This window comes from Mesoplodon mirus, assembly GCF_964341445.2.
Source record: "Mesoplodon mirus genome assembly, chromosome: 9".
Lineage (NCBI taxonomy): Eukaryota > Metazoa > Chordata > Mammalia > Artiodactyla > Ziphiidae > Mesoplodon > Mesoplodon mirus.
In genome coordinates, this window is record NC_138985.1 from 28,419,113 (window position 1) to 28,437,903 (window position 18,791).

Genomic DNA, 18,791 nt, shown 5'->3' on the forward strand with positions numbered 1-18,791 from the left:
GGCAGGGTCTGCTCCCTAGTTGTTGGAGTAGAAGCCCTGAGGGTTGGGTTTTATAAGGTTCCATTGCTGTATGTCCTAAGTCCCCAAGGAGGTGAGCACAGAATCCATTGAGGCCCGTGTGGTCACAGCAAACCTATGCACTGCCCATGCAGGTATCTGAGGTTTTGCGCATAAGCAGCCCAAGGTCACATCCGTTTCTCTGTTGTATTCATCCCAGACCCTAGTGCTAGGCTGGCAGTGGGGCCGGGGCATTGTGACTGCAGGAATTGAGGTGGTTGTGCTGCTGCCTGGGACCCGGGCTGCCTCTATGGTAGGGCTCTCCCTGGACCTTTTCACCAAGATCTGGCTCCAAGCTGCCATGTGAGGAGTGCACCCACCAGGAAAGGAACCTCTGCATACTTCTCCCCAGGGGCTGCCCACCAGGGAAACTGATATCTGAGTCCATTATCAGCCTTCCACAAAGCCCACCAACAGTCAGAGTCGCACTTTGCTGTGAACACACTGACAGTGGGGCTTCGTTGGCGGACCCGTGCCCCACCCGGCACCACTCTGATACTAGGGCTCCAATGGTGAATGCACATCCTATCTCAAGTGCACTAACCATGGCAGCCTGGACCACACTCCAGGCCCTCTAGGCTGTCTCTGTGCAGCTAGACCAAGTCCTCTCCCAGGGTTCTTCCACCCGAGTTTTAGTGCCTAGCTGATGCGTGTACTAGCAGCCCCACTCAGCATGCATTTTGGGCTGGGAGGTACAGAGAGGTGGCAGCCATCAACACCAGTCTCTCTCTGCCCTTATTGCTAGCAAGCCAGCATGCAGACACTCCTTGCAAGTGGAGTACAGGCTCCTCCAGCTTCCTATCTGTCCCAGCAGACCTCCCAGCAGACAGGGATTTCTCAGAGCAAGAGCCTTCCTGTGCAGACACTCCCTCCTTCACAGATCCCTTCCAGGACCACCAGTCCCATCCTGATGCCTTTTATTTTTATCCTACCCAGCTACATGGGGATCTTTCTTGCAGCTTTGGTTGTATAAGGGATCTTCTGCCAGTTTCCATTTGGTTTTCTGTGAGAATTGTTCTGCATGTAGATGTAATTTTCACTGTGCTTGTGGGGGAGGTGAGCCCCACACACTCCTGCTCCACCCTCTTGACCCCCCCTTCCCAGAAGATTCAGCCTTGAATCTGTTAAACCATTTGCCAAGTAGGCTTGGTTGTGGAAATAAGTTGTGTGCAAAACACGGTGACACTGTGCACTGCGTCTAAGAGGGGACATCAAGACCCAGTGCCCAGTGCTTGGAATAACAACTGGGCATCAGACAGGCTGAAAAGCCAAGGGAATGTGCAGCCCTGAGAAGATGAGCAATTCCCTGATGTTCCCCTCAGTCTTAGGTTGTTCCAGGATGAGACTATTTTTCCTGAGTTTTCACACCATTTTCACAGTCAGTAAATGGTCGAGCATATCTCTGTAATGCAGCAGATTTCTGAACCTCAGACCAGCCTCTGGAACTCATCTTGAGCAAAAAGCCAGGATGCAAAACCTTCCCAAACATCTTTACTTCCTGGAAAATGTTTATCATCTGTTGCCTCCCGCTTTGTATCATCAGTCTGGCGCTGAGATGACATGATAAATAATGTTAGCAAAAAGCCATGAGTTAGGAAAATGTTTATGAAGTTTTAAATGTGTGTCTCCCCTCTGAACTTAGTAGCTTCTGAAAAATATGCATTATCTTTTTGTCTACAGGCTTGTTTTGATGCAATAAGTATGAAGGACCTTTTTGTAAATGCCTTGAATTTCCAGCAGAAAAATATTTAAATACGAGGGATCAAAATTATGTTTTAAATAAGAAGGAACAGATGTACTATTCTTTGTTATCATTGCAAGTTTAAGCTCATTTAGACTAGCATGAAATGTGCAGTTTAATCCTACCTTTTAAACAGTGTAAAATCAAGGCTCTATTAAAAGTATACTTTTTGTTGCGCCCTCAAGGAATTTATATTCTGAGATGGAACAAGCTAGATGTTGACATCTTTAAACTAGAATTAGGAAGTGTCAATTGTAATTGTCCCACATAGGCAGGTACATCACTGGAAGGGAGTGTGGCCAGCCTGCCCAAGTCTCCCATGACCTTTGCTCAGGCATAGATTTGAAAATGAAGAAAAGTCCTCAACATGAAGGAATTTTGAACCCTGATTAGGCCCATGCACATTGGCCACTTTGAGAGCTAAGAGAGTTGTCCAGCCTGAGGATGCAGTCTCTGTACTGTTGACCTCTGCTGCTTGGGGTCAGCCAGGCAAAGAGCAGAATAAACACAGACTGGGAAGGAGCAGGCTGTCCATTGTGAAGAGGGCTGATACTTCAGCCCAACCAGCATTCTGACTCACCCCATTCCATATGTCACCCACATTTGTTCCCTCTGCTGGGCAGCCCAGCATCCCCGAAATACCTCTTGCATGTGGGCCTAAAAGCAGACATACTGAGAGGATTGGCACACGAGCTGCAGCTGAGCATGTAGGCCCACCAGGGGCACCTGCTTTATGAGGAGGTGTTCTAATAATCCCTTTGTATTCTTCTTGGGAGAAAGCTGTGAGCCCTAGTGATGCCCGGTCATTACTCCCAGTCTCATATAAGGCAAGGTCACATCCAGTCACAACTCTTCCAGCATCAAAAATACTGAGAGGCAGTAGAAGGAGAGCAAGCCCACAGAACCTCGAAACAGAGAGACTTTGAGTAAGAGGTCATCGAGTTCTCCATTTTTTGATTCTTCAGTGCAGATTATCTTCTAAAAAGTGGACACTGTATGGATTTGCTTAATGCTCAGATTTGTATATTATTTTCTGCAAATATATAACATATGCAAAGGTAACTCTGCCTTTGAATAAATACTCAGAATCATTTCTGAGTAAAACTTGCCTAGAAGAGAATGGAAGCAAGGACTCTAGCTGCTTTGATTAATCCATTAACAGATAAATATTGAGCAGTGATGGAAAGTAAAAGATTTTGGCAACCTGGTTTGCAAATATCTACTAGACGAAGATAACCCATGTAACAACTGTGTTCTGAAACATCCCAGGAAGGCAGTTAAATAAAGAGACCTCAGAATAGCTTCTTAATGCCATGCTCAGTCTCCTCCCTAATAAACAGAATTTCCTGGAAATCTCTAAGTAGTAATACAGATCAGAAGGAATGAAGATACAGCAGTTTAACGCTATATTTGCTAATGGAAACATATTGAATTACAACAGTAAACATCTATTGACCTATCATTCTACTGCCTTAGGGTCTGCTTTAATAAATACCTTTTGCAAATTTGAATGTGAAAAGGCCTTGTTTACATAAGTGGTTATAAGGGGGCTCTAATATTAAAGTAATTATTTTTGTTGATTTCCATTTCTCTGAAAAGTACCCCTCATCCCCACTAGCATTTCCCACTCTGTTACTGGGAAAGACATTAGGTTGCTAAAAGCTTCTTTTAATCAGTAGTAGCCTAATGAAATCACAATGCTACTGTCTTTGTATTCTGTAGCTACAGAAATAACTGTGATTAAGCATGTTTGTATTGAAGTGTATCTATTTCAATGCTTTTTTTGCTTGTCTCCCATTTTCTGTCTTCTTACAGATTTTTAAAAGTATTGGCTCTGATGAGACTGTGCAAGGGCAAGGAAGTCGGAGGCTGATCAGCTTTTCTCTCTCAGGTATGTATTGCTCATATGAAGGCCTTGTGGAGTGAATAAGAATGTCAGTCAACAGTCAGGAGACCCCTTCAATTTGACTCTTATCTCTAAGTTACTCAACATCTCTGTGCCTCAGTTTCTCCATCTGTAAAACAAAATTTTAAAATATCCGCTCCATTCCCCTGTTGCCTAAAAAATATGCACAACCTAAAAGTTGAGAGTTATGTTTTATTTGGTGGGAATTTTTAGGACTTCAAGCCGGGGAGGTAGCATCTCAAGTAATCCCGAGAGAACTGCTTGGAGGAGGCAAGGGTGGGGCTAGGATACATAGGAGTTTTGCAACAAAGGGCAGGTAGTCTGAATGTCAAAAGATTACTGTTAAGTAAAGAAAACCAGATGATCTCAAGTTAAAGCATTTAGTGCTTTTCTATGTTTGGGAAGATGCAAGAGTCTGCATTCCTTTGATATGCACCTCAGCTATCTGAGGCCAGTATCCTGTGTTTTCATATCCTGAGTTTCCTCAGGGCTCACCAACTCACTATGGGTGGTGGCTGCAGTCGCTGATGACTGTGACATCCTTTGTTTACTGATATGGCAGGAAATATTCCATTTCTCACCCCTTGACCTCATAAGGGTACAAGAGGATTCAATAAGGAATAGATGCATTCCTTAGATGAGGTGAGATGATGAGAAGAGAAGCTACCATTCTACTTTTCCTTCATGGCTAACTAGCAGTAATTGAGAGTTTATAAAGTGGAGGTAGGGGCAAGAAGCAGCTAGCAGACCCTTGGTCTAAATAAAATCTCACATGAAATCCAGTTGGTAAAACAGATTAAACACTGAGCTGCTCAAAAAAGTACACTTGTGGAAAGATCAGTGAAATCCAAAAAAAGCCTGCCATTTAGTTAATCATAATTAGTTAATAGTTAAGAGTAATTTAGTTTATTTTTTAGTTTTCATCATGTACCTTATTTCTGTAACCTGTTAACAGTAAGGGAAACAGGGTAGACTCTTCTTTGAATCTAAAATAATTTCAAAATTAAAACTATAAAGAAAAACTGAGTTGCTCTGGCTAAAATGATATACAGAGTTCAGAGCCCCATGCACTCAATTTCACCCTAAGTGGTCTTTGTGAAGACACAGTGGCATGAAACTGTAGGACACAGAACTGTTCAGCACAGTTTGAAAACTATTGCTTAGCTTATTATCAAACCAACAAATATTGTAGGCCACAAATATCAGAGATCTGAGATCACAGAAATGAAGTTCATGAGTGTCCTTGGGAGATGGACGGTCACCTGAGGCTTTTCATGTCTAAGTGAGCCCCCAGTAAAGCAAACGTGTGTCTAAAAATCCATTGATAAGTGGTAATAACAAGGTTAATATACAAAAGGTCAGTCTCTTTCCTATATACCAGCAATGAACAAATGGAATTTAAGTTAAAAACGCAATACCATTTACATTAGCACCTCCCCAAAATGAAATACTTAGGTATAAATCTAACAAAATGTTGATATGTACAAGATGTTTATAGGGAAAACTACCAAACTCTAATGAATTAAATCAAAGGAGAACGAAATAAATGGAGATATATTCCATGTTCATGGATGGGAAGACTTAATATTGTAAATATGTCAGGTCTTCCCAAACTAATCTATAGAATCAACGCAATCCCAATCAAAACTCCAGCAAGTCATTTTGTGAATTCTGACAAACTGATTCTAAAATTTATAATGAGAGGCAAAAAACCCAGAATAGCCAGCACAATGTTGAGGAGAATATCAAAGTTGGAGGACTGATGCTACACAACTTCAAGACTTACTATAAAGCTGCAGTGTGGTACTTGTGAAAAAAAGAAAAAAAACAGAAAAATAGATAAATGAAATAGACTAGAGAGCCCAGAAATAGACCCCCATATAGTCAGCTGATCTTTGAAATATGAGCAGAGACAGTGCAGTTGAGCAAAATAGTCCCTTCCACAAGTGGTGCTGGAACAACTGGACATCCACATGCAAAAAAAAAATGAATCTAGACACAGACCTTATACCCTTCACAAAAATTAACTCAAAATGGATCATAGACCTAAATGTAAAACACAAAACTATAAAACTCCTAGAAGATAACATAGGAGAAAACCTAGATGACCTTGGGTAGGGTGGGGCCTTTTTAGATACAACACCAAAGACACAATGCATGAAAAAAAATTGATAAGATGGACTTCATTAAAATTAAAAACTTCTGCAAAAGACAATGTCAAGGAAATGAGAAGGCAAGCCACAGACTCAGAGAAAATATTTGCAAAAGACACATCTGATAAAGGAAAGTTAATCCAAAATATACAAAGAACTCTTAAAACTCAACAATTTGAAAACAAACAACCCAGTTGAAAAATGGGCCAAAGATCTTATGATCTTGTCAGACATCTCACCAAAGAAACTATACAGATGGCAAGTAATCATATGAAACGGTACTCCACATCATATGCCATTAGGGAAATGCAAATTAAAACAATGACTAGATACCAGCTATGTACCTATTGGAATAGCTAAAATCCAGAACACTGAAAACACCAAATGCTGGTGAGGACGTGGAGCAAAAGGAACTCACATTTATTGCTGGTAGGAATGCAAAATGGCACAGACACTCTGGAACACAGTTTGGTAGTTTCTTTCAAAACTAAACATTCTCTTACCGCATGACGCCATGATCACATTCCTTGGAAATTACCCATATGGAGTAATTTTCATACAAAAACTGAACACAGATGTTTATAGCAGCTTTATTTATGATTGCCAAAACTTGGGAGCCATCAAGATGTCTTCCAGTAGCTGAATGGATAAATAAGCCATGGTACATTCAGATAATGGAATATTATTCGGTGCTAAAAAGAAATGAGCTATCAGGCTATGAAAAGACATGGAGGAACCTTGAACGCATATTACTCACTGAAAAAAGCCAATCTGCAAAGGCTATGTACTGTATGATTTCAACTATATCACACTCTGGAAAAGGTAAAACTATGGAGATGATAAAAAGATCAGTGGTTGCTGGGAGATAGGGGAAGGAGAGATGAATAGGCAGAGAACAGAGGATTTTTAGGGCAGTGAAAATGCTCTGTATGATACAGTAATTATGGATACATGTCATAATGCATTTGTCAATGCCCAGAGAGTGTACAATGCCAAGAGTGAATTGTAATGTAAACAATGGATTTTGGGAAAAGAAGTAAAGTGTCTCTCAACTGTGTTTATGACGTGTCAATGTGGGCTCATCAGTTATAACCAATGTACCACTCTGGTAGGGGATGTTGATAATGGGGGAGGTGATGCATATGTGGGCAGGCAGTATATGGGAAAATCTCTGTACTTCCTTTTAATTTTGCTATGAATCTACAGCCACTCTAAAAAAAATTAAGTTTTAAAAGAAACCCACTGACAACATTAGCATGTGTCTGTCTAGGTTTAAAAAGAAAAGAAAAAAGAAGAAACAATACTTTTGTATTACTAGGACAGAAAACTAACAACTCCTGATTTGTTATTCTTATGTTCCCATTGAAATGCTTGATAACAATTATTTGTACAAACTTTCAGAAACAGTAGAAACCAGGAAAACTACTCTACTGTCTGCCAGAAATGAAGAATTTTCACTAACCAAAGCTCACTAAAATCCTAAAGCCTAAGAGGGATGCCATACAGGATGGACAGCATGGGGCTGGGGAAGGAGACGAAATATCCATTCACTGGTTTCCATTTTGTCTCTACCATGTAGATATGGGCTCACAGACTCACCACAGGAAAGGAAACCACACCCCCCACCACCACCACCACTACCACCAGCTTGTTTCAAAAAGCTACTTTACAAGGTGATCAGGGTGGATTCATCTCCTACAGCCCCCAATATATCATTTTTCTTACACTTATCTCAAGGAAAAAATTGCCAGCAATGAAATGTGACTGGAGATATAAAATTAGCAACTAAAGAAGCAAGCCTGGAATGGTCGTGGAAATATAATACTTAGTAGTTGACTATGTATATGTTTAATTCACTACGTCTGTCAAGGAAAAATAAAAGTAAATACTGCTTAAAGTAGCATAATAAATTCCATGCCTCAAAGAAAGATGAGATAAAAAGATCATCAAATCTACAGCTAAGCAAAGCCCACAAAGCATCAAAAAGTTGACTAGATGCTGGTCATCTCCAGGTGTAAAAGTAGGGATGAGGATTCCAATAGCAGCTCGTTGGACAACCAAACTAACTAAAGATGGGCAATACCAGGGGTACACAACCTACTCATGGATAAAGAATAGACATTGTAGCTTGAAGAATGTGTGGAGAATAGATTCTACCTTAAAAAAAAAAAAAAAACGTTGAAGGACATAACACTCAAGTGGAATAAGACAAGTATTTTGTGGCAAATATCTGCTCAAGAGAAATAAGGGATTTATCACTCGTCTGCTTGTGCTCTCTATAAAATACAGGGACGTGCAGGACCTATTAAGTAAGAGGTCTAGGATGAAGAAAAATGGTAAGGGATTTCTTTGAAGTTCTTTGAAGCTAAAAGAAAGTCAAGTGTATCTGTTTCCTGTTGCTGCTGTAACAAACTACCACAAAGTTAGTGGCCTGAAACAAAACATGTATTCACTCAGTTCTGGAGATCAGAATTCCAAAATGAATCTTAAGGGACGAAAATCAGGGTGTTGACAGGCAGGGCTGGTACTCTTCTGGGGTCTCCTGAGAAGAATCCACTCCTCACCTCTTTCAGGTTCTAGAGTCTACCTGCATGGTGGGTTCGTGGCTGCATCACTCCAATCTCTGCTCTGTTGTCACATCACTTTCTCCTCATTTTGCCCCTCCTTCTTCCATTTTATAAAGACTCTTATAATTACATTGGGCCTAACTGGATAATCCAGGCTAATCTCTCCATCTCAATAAAGATCCTTCACCACATCTGCAAAGTCCCTTTTACCATGTAAGGTGACATATTCACAGGTTCCAGGGATTAGGTTATGGTCATCTGTGAAGGACCATTTTTCTGTCTATCATAGTCAAGGAGAGATTTAAAATAAATTCTAAAAGGTGCAATCACAGAATTCAAAGTGAGCTTTGAGAGCTTTTAGAAAGCAGTAAGAGCATACTCACCACTACAGAATTAGAATCAATGATATGGTAGACTGACTTGAGATTCACTCCTAGAAAACATAGAAGGGTCAGACATAAAAAGGATAAGGAAGTAAAAAGATGGATGACATATACAGAGCCAATACATAGATATTTAATGTTTTTGATGAAATGATCAGAACAAATTGAAAGGAAATAATAGGAGAAAGGTTTCTTGAGTTGAATGTGATTTTGAATCTTTAAGTTAGACTATAAGGTGCTAAGAAAAAAATGTATGTACAGAGACTAACATCTAGACAAATGCCAATTTTTTTAAAGAAATTTTCAAATGCAGACACAGTAGACATCTGAGTGGAAAAAGCATGATACTTACAAAAGAATAAACCTCATGTTAATCTCAGACTTGTCTTCTTATCATACAGAATGCTAAAATCATGAAACAAAGGCTACAGAGTTTTAAGGGTAGCATGTTTTAGCCGAAGATTTCTGTGCCCACCAGGTTGTCATTTATGTAAGAAGGCAAGAGAAACACATTCTCAGGTTTGCTAGGGCTCAAAGAACTTCACCTTTGCATCTTATCTAAAAGTAATATGTGAACATCCACGCCAGCATACAGAGAGATAAATTTAAGAAAACTCAAGAACTGGAGATACTGCATATAATTGGACTGCTTTTCTTTTTAGAATTTAAAATGAGAAATAACCAGGAAAATAGATCACGGAATTGTCTCCTCTGGAAATTTTCCAGAATGGAGTAGCATGTCAAAGCAAGATTGTTGATGCAAATGCTTTACTTCTCAAATCTGTTTATATATTCAGTTTTTTACCACTCCTTGGTGGTAATAAACTTCCTGTGTAACTACTATCCCTTTAATTTTCAGTGAATTAACACTACAACCTTAAAAATCATAAATGCAGGGCCTCCCTGGTGGCGCAGTGGTTGAGGGTCCGCCTGCCGATGCAGGGGATGCGGGTTCGTGCCCCGGTCTGGGAGGATCCCATATGCCGCGGGGCGGCTGGGCCCATGGGCCATGGCTGCTGGGCCTGCACGTCCGGAGCCTGTGCTCCGCAGCGGGAGAGGCCACAACAGTGAGAGGCCCGCATACCACAAAAAAAAAAAAAAAAAAAAAATCATAAATGCAAATACAGATTTTTTCACAAGTATTTGAGACAATTTAAATATTCAAAATTACCACGGAGCCAAATAATTAAATACTATATACTGTTCAAGAATTATGTATACAAAATGTTCTAAAAGACATGGGACATCCTTATGGTATAATCCAGGCAAAAGAAAAAATTTAGGGTACAAGTTTGTATATACAGTATGGTCGCAACTATGCAAAGAAAATTACTGAAAGGCAATAAAGAAAAAGTCTAGCAATGGTTGCCACTATGCAGTACAATTTGAAATAATTTTAAAATTCTGTTTCTTTTCCTTCTATATTTAAAAAAGTTACAGTAGGCATCATGTTTATCATCAGAACAAAAAACAATGCAGGAAAAAATGGGGGAAAATTAAGTATTTTCCCATTAATGTATCATTTACTGTTGGAAAATCACAAAACTCTGTGTTCTTATAGACATCCATTCCATTTCTTCATAATTGAAGAAACTGAGGCCTGAAGAAGTTTTTTTCTAGAGTTACAAAGTTCAATAGAGAGTGTTCCAGAACTAAAATCTGGATATACTGATATACAGCCAAATGCTCTTTTAACTCCTAATTAACTCCTTAGTGCAGCAGTTTTCAAACGTTTTTACTCCGTGAAACATATATTTTTATAAGTATACAAATTGAACTTAAACTATAAAAGCTCACTGAAGGGCATGAAAGGAGGCATGAAAAAGTGAAGAAACATATGTTCTTGAATAGGAAGTATTGTAAAGTTACCATTTTTCCCAAAATTAATCCATAGATTCAATGCAATTCCAATCAAAATCTCAATTTTTTGGAGGGGAACTGATTAAAAAATTAAAAGATTAATCCGGAAGAATAAATGTGTGACTGGTAAAGAAAGATGTTTTCTTTTGGGAAGAAAACAAGAACAATAAAGATAACTAGACTTATCAGGTATCTGATGTCTGATAAAAACATTATGCAGAATTAGACAAGTTGTTTGATGGAAGAGAATTTTTTAAAAAGACCCATTTATGCTTGAAAATTTGACCTATGCCAAAGTTGTCATTTTTATAAAAGGGTAATATCACATAATGGTTATAAACACAGACTTTGGAATCAAAGAAGCAGGTTCAAATTTCATTTCTGACATTGACCAACTCTGAAGACCTGGTCAAGTTACTTAACTCAGAAACCTCTATTTTCTCTTCCTCAAATTAGGGATGTAATAACTCTCTTGTAGAGTTTGTGGTTAGGATTAAATCAGATAATGTATTTGAAGGGCATAGAATGGTCCCCAGAATTTAATAGCTAATCAGTAAATGACAGGCAGTAGTGGTGGAGGTGATGAAGGTGATGATAGTCATTATTTTATGATGGATAAATCTATGTCTGTCACACTCTGGGCCATATTCCCCAACACCACCCCCAGATTTGATGGTTCACTGGGAGAACTCAGCATGTAGTCATACTTGTGACTATAATCAATAGTCAATTACATTGACTATAATCAATGTAATCAATTACATTGAAAAGATACACAGCAAATTGCAAAGGAAAAAGGTGCCTGAGATGAAGTTTGGAGGAAACCAGGCACAAGTTTCCACCAGTTCTCTCTCACTGGAGTCACACAGCTAGGGTTTATTTCTCCCAGCAACAAGTTGTGAAATACTATGAAATACTATATACCAGGGAAGCTCATTACAGATTCAAGAGCCCAAGGTTTTGATTGGGGGCTGGTCATACGGCCAAAGTATTCCTAGCTAACCTACCAAAATTCCAGATTCCCAGAAGAAAAACAGGTGTTCAGCATAAACCACATAGTTTGCACAGACACTTGAGGCACAGAGAGCCACTCTTATCAATTCTTTGCTCTTTTTTTTTTTACCATCTTTTTTTTTTCCTTTTTTTTTTTTGCGGTACACGGGCCTCTCACTGTTGCGGCCTCTCCCATTACGGAGCACAGGCTCCGGACACGCAGGCTCAGTGGCCATGGCTCACGGGCCTAGCTGCCCCATGGCATGTGGGATCTTCCCGGACCGGGGCACGAACCCGTGTCCCCTGCATCGGCAGGCGGACTCTCAACCAGTGCACCACCAGGGAAGCCCTCTTTGCTCTTTTAATCTTCACCTTTCTCTTTATTTCTTCTGATGCACTGGCTCCTTACTCAGTGAAAATCATATTTATTGTCAGGCTAGAGCCCTTGTTTTTCTGTCTTCACTTTGAAGAAGTGGTTCCTGCTTCCCTGGTGGCGCAGTGGTTAAGAATCCGCCTGCCAGTGCAAGGGACACGGGTTCGAGCACTGGTCCGGGAAGATCCCACATGCCTCAGAGCAACTAAGCCCATGCGTCACAACTGCTGAGCCTGCACTCCAGAGCCCATGAGCCACAACTACTGAACCCATGTGCCACAACTACTGAGTCCATGCACCTAGAGCCCGTGCTCTGCAACAAGAGAAGCCAACGCAATGAGAAGCCCACTCACCGCAACAAAGACCCAATGCAGCCAAAAATAAAATAAAATTCACCTGGACCCACTGAATTTTCCAAGTTGGATTTCCTCCTTCAGTGTGCACCAGGTTTCCCGAGGTGACCCTCAGCCCCTCACCCCAACCTGCCTGAGGAACGCCAGAAGCCCAGACCACTAGGGGCCAACGGTCCTCTCTTGAAAAGCATAGCGACCACAATGCCAGTCTTGACTTATTACAGGCACTTCTTAACCAAAACAATTTAATACAGTAAATGTTCATTTAAATCAGTAAATGTTCTATGTAATGGGTTCTGGAGACATATCAGTCTATATTTGTAATGAGGTGGAAAATGGTCTAAAGTTTGAGAAACTTTTTACATGTTTCAGATGGACTCTTCTCCTTGTGTGAGGCCTAATATAATCTTTAACCTTGCTAAAACACATGAAATTAAAATATCCTCTGTTTTATAGATTTCCAGGCCATGGGGTTGAAGAAAGGGATGTTTTTCAACCCAGACCCTTACCTGAAGATTTCCATTCAGCCTGGGAAGCACAGCATCTTCCCTGCCCTCCCACACCACGGACAGGAGAGGCGATCCAAGATCATCAGCAACACCGTGAACCCCATCTGGCAGGCCGAGGTGAGTGCCTGGGCCCTGAAAAGGAGCTTAAGGGACAACAGAACGGTGGACCCTGAAGCCCACATGCTACTCCCTCCCTCCTTGGAGCCCCAAACTCTGCTGCTAAGTTCATGGTTCTCTTGGTCCTGGAAAGTCACCATGTTCTCTTTGGATTACAACTCCTAGAGATCTTGATTAGTCTCACAGTGTGGGACCATGAAACTATTCATTGCAGCTGCACTCAGTAGCCATACACAGTCAGCCTTCTGTATCTGCAGGTTCTGCATGTAGGGGTTCAACCAACCTCGGATGGAAACTATGTGGGGAAAAAAAAATTCCAGAAAGCAAAACTTGAATCTGCTGCACACAGGCACTATTTACCTAACATTACATTGTATTTTCCACTATTTACATAGCATTTACGCTGTATTAGATATTGTAAGGAATCTGGAGATAACGTAAAGCATACAGGAGGACGTGTGTGGGTTATATGCAAATTCTACGCCATTTTATGTAAGGGACTTGAGCATCCATGGATTTTGGTGTCCTCAGCGGGTACTGGAACAAGTCCCCCAACCTACCGAAGGACAACTATAATAGCCTCTTGCTCTGATCCTGAGCTTGCACCTGAAAGCAGGACAGGAGAAGGAAGTAATGTGTTTTAATCCAAGCATTCTCATCCTTCCCACGTGTGTGGTCCTTAAGCAAGAGTGCCAAATTTGGGCTTCCCTGGTGGCGCAGTGGTTGAGAGTCCTCCTGCCAATGCAGGGGACGCGGGTTCGTGCCCCGGTCCGGGAAGGTCCCACATGCCACGAAGCAGCTGAGCCTGCGCGTCCGGAGCCTGTGCTCCGCAACGGGAGAGACCACAACAGTGAGAGACCCGCATACCGCAAAAAAAAAAAAAAAAAAAAAAAAAAAAAGAGTGCCAAATTTGAATTGTGTCCCTCTGGACCAGTTCCAGAGATTCTGAAACTGTCAGGTTTCCTAGGACAGGTAAATCAATAAGCCTTAAAATAACACTAAGATATGGGGTTGCATATTGTTTGATTTAAATAGACACGAAGGCTGATTGTTCATGCCATCTTCCTGGTTTACACAGTGCTAGGCAACTTGCTGGAGTTTCAGATAATTTGTTTTATCTGATACAGGCTCTTCTCCTCTCTTACGTGTGTCTCCACCACCAGGTGGGAGCTAGGAGGTTCCTCAACAAAGCCTCATCAGGCTCAGCCTCACAGTGACCAAGTCCTGTCCTAGAGAAACAGCAGGAAGTTGTCACACCCATTGACTGCCTAGCTCCCTGCTTTAGCTTGAGAGTATAACCTGCAAACTTCATGGCTTGGGAGACAGTGGGGTTTAGGGCATGGAAATGCCACAGTATATAATGTAGGGGTTAAAAGTACAGATTTGCAGTCACACAGACCTTGGTTCAAATCCCAGCTCGGCCAGTTGTATAACTTTGAGAAATCAGTTATCCTCAATCTGAGCATCAGATTATCCTCATCAGGCTGGTGCTGATGGAAATGTGTTACTACTACCCTGGGCACTCGCTTTGGGCAGGGTTCCTTCCTTTATTCTTCAAAGTAGCTCATATCTGATGCAGAACTTTCAAGCATCCTTGACAAGAAAGTGTAGATATTTGGGGCCAAAGCTTTTTCATTGTCTCTTAAATTATACCACCTACTTCCTAGGCTTAATTTAGCCTGACCCAGGTTTTACAGAAGATCAACATTAGAGCTTTTAAGTGGCCATCAGGGAAATAGAGTTGTATTTGAACTTCTTACTACTTTGGTTATCAACAGACTCTAAAGCACCCACAGGACTGCTAGCATGGAATCATGAATCTTAAATTATTTGTTTCTTCAGTCCTGGCTGTTCTCGCCAATTATTTATGGACTCCTCACTCCATTCCTGGAGATAATACAAGATGCCACAGGAATTTATAGCACGTGGAAGAAAAAAAAAAAAAGAAGCCTCTCCTGAAGAACTTTAGAGCAGTTTGTACTAAGACATTTAGTCATAAAGGTATTATAAGTCTCAGAGAACATTTATAAAATCCAGCACCATCAAAATATGTTTTGGCTAAAAATGTCAACTAGAATCCACTTTAAGTTCTGAAATTATTTCCGAATCTTTAGTTCAGATATACTTTGCTCTGCAAGGACACAGGCCAACTCTCCCTCTCCCTCTGCTCTTGACCTCCTTGTTCTTTCCAGTGTGCTGTGGCAAAGGTCAGCATCCTAAGATAAGTTTCACCACATGTCTCCCTGACAAAGCTCAGACTGAGGATAACTGATTTCTCAAGTTAAACAGCAAGTAACTGGCTGAGCTGTGATTTAAACCACAGCGTGGTTTGTGTGATTGCAAAGCTGTACTTTCAAACCCCTAAATTAGCTTACAGTGCCCAGAGCTCAAATGTGGGAGTCTCAGCTCCCAGGCAGAACATTCGAGGCCTCAATGACCCAGCATTGCTTACCACTTGTGTCAGTTAGGGATGCCTCAGGCTCTAAGCTAGAGGAAGCCTGGTCAGCTGTGATATTTCTCACAAACCAGAAGTCCAGAGGGAGGTGGTCCAGGCAGTGCAGCTCCTGAGTACGGCCACCAGGGACCCAAGCTCTCTGGGTCTTGCCACTACACCTTAGCAGGTGGCTCTCATCTTCCTGTCTTAAAGCCTCAAACCCAAGTTCCAGGTAGGAAGAAAGCAAAAAGGCCAAAGAAGCTTTTCCCTTGAAAGGCTTTGAATTACTATCCTGTAAGAGAAGCCCTATTACCTATCACAGGACCTCACCTGGTTGGGAAAATCTAGTGTTTCGCTTCCCTCTCTAGTCGGGAAGGCCGGGGACTAGACAGTTGAACATAGGTGTTGAATAAACCAGTTTATAGTGTCTGCAATGTGCTTCGGCTTTACTCTCCAGCACCTTTTACCTCCAACATTACACTAAGACCACTCTCAGTAGCTGCTGTCCCCCAGTGCCCCTTGTGCTTTCACATGGCTGCATAAATTGTGTCTTTGCTTATATCTACCTAAACTGTACATCCTCAACTAATCCAACCAGAGATTCCAGCTCATCCATCAATTCTCAGCTAAAATACCACCTCCTACCTGGCATCCCATCCCAGGCCTCAGAATGAAAGTGCTTCCTCATCTTTGCTCCTTTGTCCAGACCTCTACATAGTGTCTTCTATTTGCACAGCTGTCTTCCTCACGAGACTTTGAGCTCTTCAAGGAAAGGACTCACATCTAATTTATCTTGATACCTCCAGTTCCTGGACCTAATACTACTAGGTTCTATAGGGATTACTATGCCAAGCAGTGTTTGAAACATTTTATATAATTAACTCATTTCATCCTCACAACAACCCTATGAAATATGTACTATTATTATCCCCATTGAAAGATGAGGAAACCAAGGCACAGAGAAGTTAAGTGAATTTCCCAAGGTCACACAGCTGGTAAATGGCAGAACCAGAATTTGAACCAGTTCAGAGCCTGATACTGGTCAGTTTTGTGCACAGGTGGTTGTGAGTAAATTCTGGAGAAAGTATCCATAGCTTATATCAGATACTCAAAATGATCATTATACCTCGTCTTATTTCAGGTTAAAAAAAATCAGTTAAAATTGACAGCATTGTCATACAGAGTGACGTAAGTCAGAAAGAGAAAGACAAATACCGTATGCTGACACATATATATGGAATTTAAGAAGAAAAAAAAATGTCATGAAGAACCTAGGGCTAAGACAGGAATAAAGACACAGACCTACTAGAGAATGGACTTGAGGATAGGGGGAGGGGGAAGGGTAAGCTGTGACAAAGCGAGAGAGAGGCATGGACATATATACACTACCAAACGTAAGGTAGATAGCTAGTGGGAAGCAGCAAGGCAGATAGCTAGTGGGAAGCAGCGGCATAGCACAGGGAGATCAGCTCGGTGCTTTGTGACCGCCTGGAGGGGTGGGATAGGGAGGGTGGGATAGGGAGGGTGGGAGGGAGACCCAAGAGGGAGGGGATATGGGAACATATGTATATGTATAACTGATTCCCTTTGTTATACAGCAGAAACTAACACACCATTGTTAAGCAATTATACTCCAATAAAGAAGTAAAAAAAAAAAAATTGACAGCATTGAGTGATAAGGCCAAAGGCAGTTATCAAAAGCTTAAATTGGTCTTAACAGCTAATCACGTGAGCCCCTCCTTCTGGAAGATAAGTTTGAAGGATAAATGAATTTTTTTTTAAATGGAGGAAAGCAAGGTGAAGTTCTCATGGCTGATTATTAATTCATTTAAGAAATATTTATTGTGCATGTACTCTGTAGTAGAAATGGAAGCAGCAGGAAGGACACAAAAATGATTGATAGATAAGACCCTGCAGGCTAGTGGAAGGAGAAAATACAATGAAATAAATGTCCTAATCAAGGTGTGGACAGGACGCTGCGAAGCACTGAGGGAAGATCTCACAGAGGGTGTGCTCTTGGACTTGGGTCTTGACAAGTGGCAGGATTTTGGGGGGAGGGGGAGGGGGCATTCCAGGTGGATGGAACAACATATGCAAAGGTACCAAGGCATCCACAGACGCTTAGGGGACTGTTCAGAAATGTCATGTGGGTGGAGCTTGTGGTGTTCTCAGATAAGAGATGGCAACTGGGCTGGGCTTATTTCAATCATGCCTATCTGGCGTGGTTTCCTGATTCCTTACAAATGGAAGCTAATGTTGGCTTCTGGGGTCTCACGTTGCACCGTAGTGAGTGAAATGAAGATTCCCTGTTCCTGCAAGATTCGTGCAAGTCTTTAAATCTGTATGCAAGAAGGTAAATAAGAACTAAACTGTCCTGCTTTCCGTATTTGTTGATTAACATACCAAGGATGTTCAGTGAGAAATAATCGAAGTTGCCTGCACTTAAGAGCAAGAATACCCTTTAATGTGTAGTTTAAATGCTCAATTTATTTCTTTGATTAATGTTGCATTAAGGTCTTACATGTTTTTTTTTCAAATTTATTCAAGTTCAAACTGGAAACATATTTTTGCTAATTAAAACATGATAAATCTGAGAAAAAATAGTTACTGTCAGAAGTTTTAAATGAGGAGGGAAAATTGAAAGAAATACATGTTAAACATAATGCAAACTAAAGAAATATAAAGAAGACTTCCATGGTGATTGATTTATCTCCTCTTTTTTATGACTGTAATTAGAAACTGTTTTCACTCCGGGAACACTGTCCTTGACTTTTAGGTTTGTTTACTCTCCAGTATGGATATAATGAGCATTTATAAGATTATAGCTTCAGAGAGAAGTTAAACAGAAACAGCAACAACTAAAGTGTCTCGGTTATCTGTTCAGAGCGCTTATGTAGACTGTATATTTGTACCTCTAAGTAAAACAAGGAACTCCTAAAAGCAGAGTCTCAGAAACATCAAGCAGATCAAGAAAATATTAAAATCAGGCCTGGGGCCCTGGTGTATAGTAATCTCTACCCCATTCTCCCTGTCTCTGCCCTCAGAGCTGGGTGGATTAATCCCCATACATGCACTATCGGCTACTCCAGTCTGGTCATAAGATTAGAAGATTAGGTAGATAAGGCCTGGCCTTGTGGAACTTACATTAATGTGAGAAAAGCAAAACAAAATAAATAACAAGATAATTTCAATGGAAGACAAGTAACATGAAGGAACCATCGCATCATAATATGATGTGTTTGATGGAAAAGAGCTGCCTTAGATAGCGGTGGTCCAAGAAGGCCTTTCTGAGTTGCTGTCATGTGAACTGAGAAGCCAGACATACAAAGACCTGGCTGGATGTGC

General features: G+C 41.0%; 1 protein-coding gene across 3 annotated transcripts in view; it reads left to right on the forward strand.

The window, feature by feature from the left end:
* Positions 1-18,791, forward strand: part of HECW1 (HECT, C2 and WW domain containing E3 ubiquitin protein ligase 1) — a gene marked incomplete at both ends in the record, with an annotated part of 618,153 nt that overhangs the window by 444,920 nt on the left and 154,442 nt on the right. For all 3 annotated transcript variants that reach the window (XM_082632477.1, XM_082632476.1, XM_082632478.1), the window contains 2 exons: positions 3,614-3,689; positions 12,843-13,012. In XM_082632477.1, coding sequence (XP_082488603.1) covers positions 3,614-3,689; positions 12,843-13,012 — 246 coding nt within the window. The remainder of the gene's footprint in view (positions 1-3,613; positions 3,690-12,842; positions 13,013-18,791) is intronic.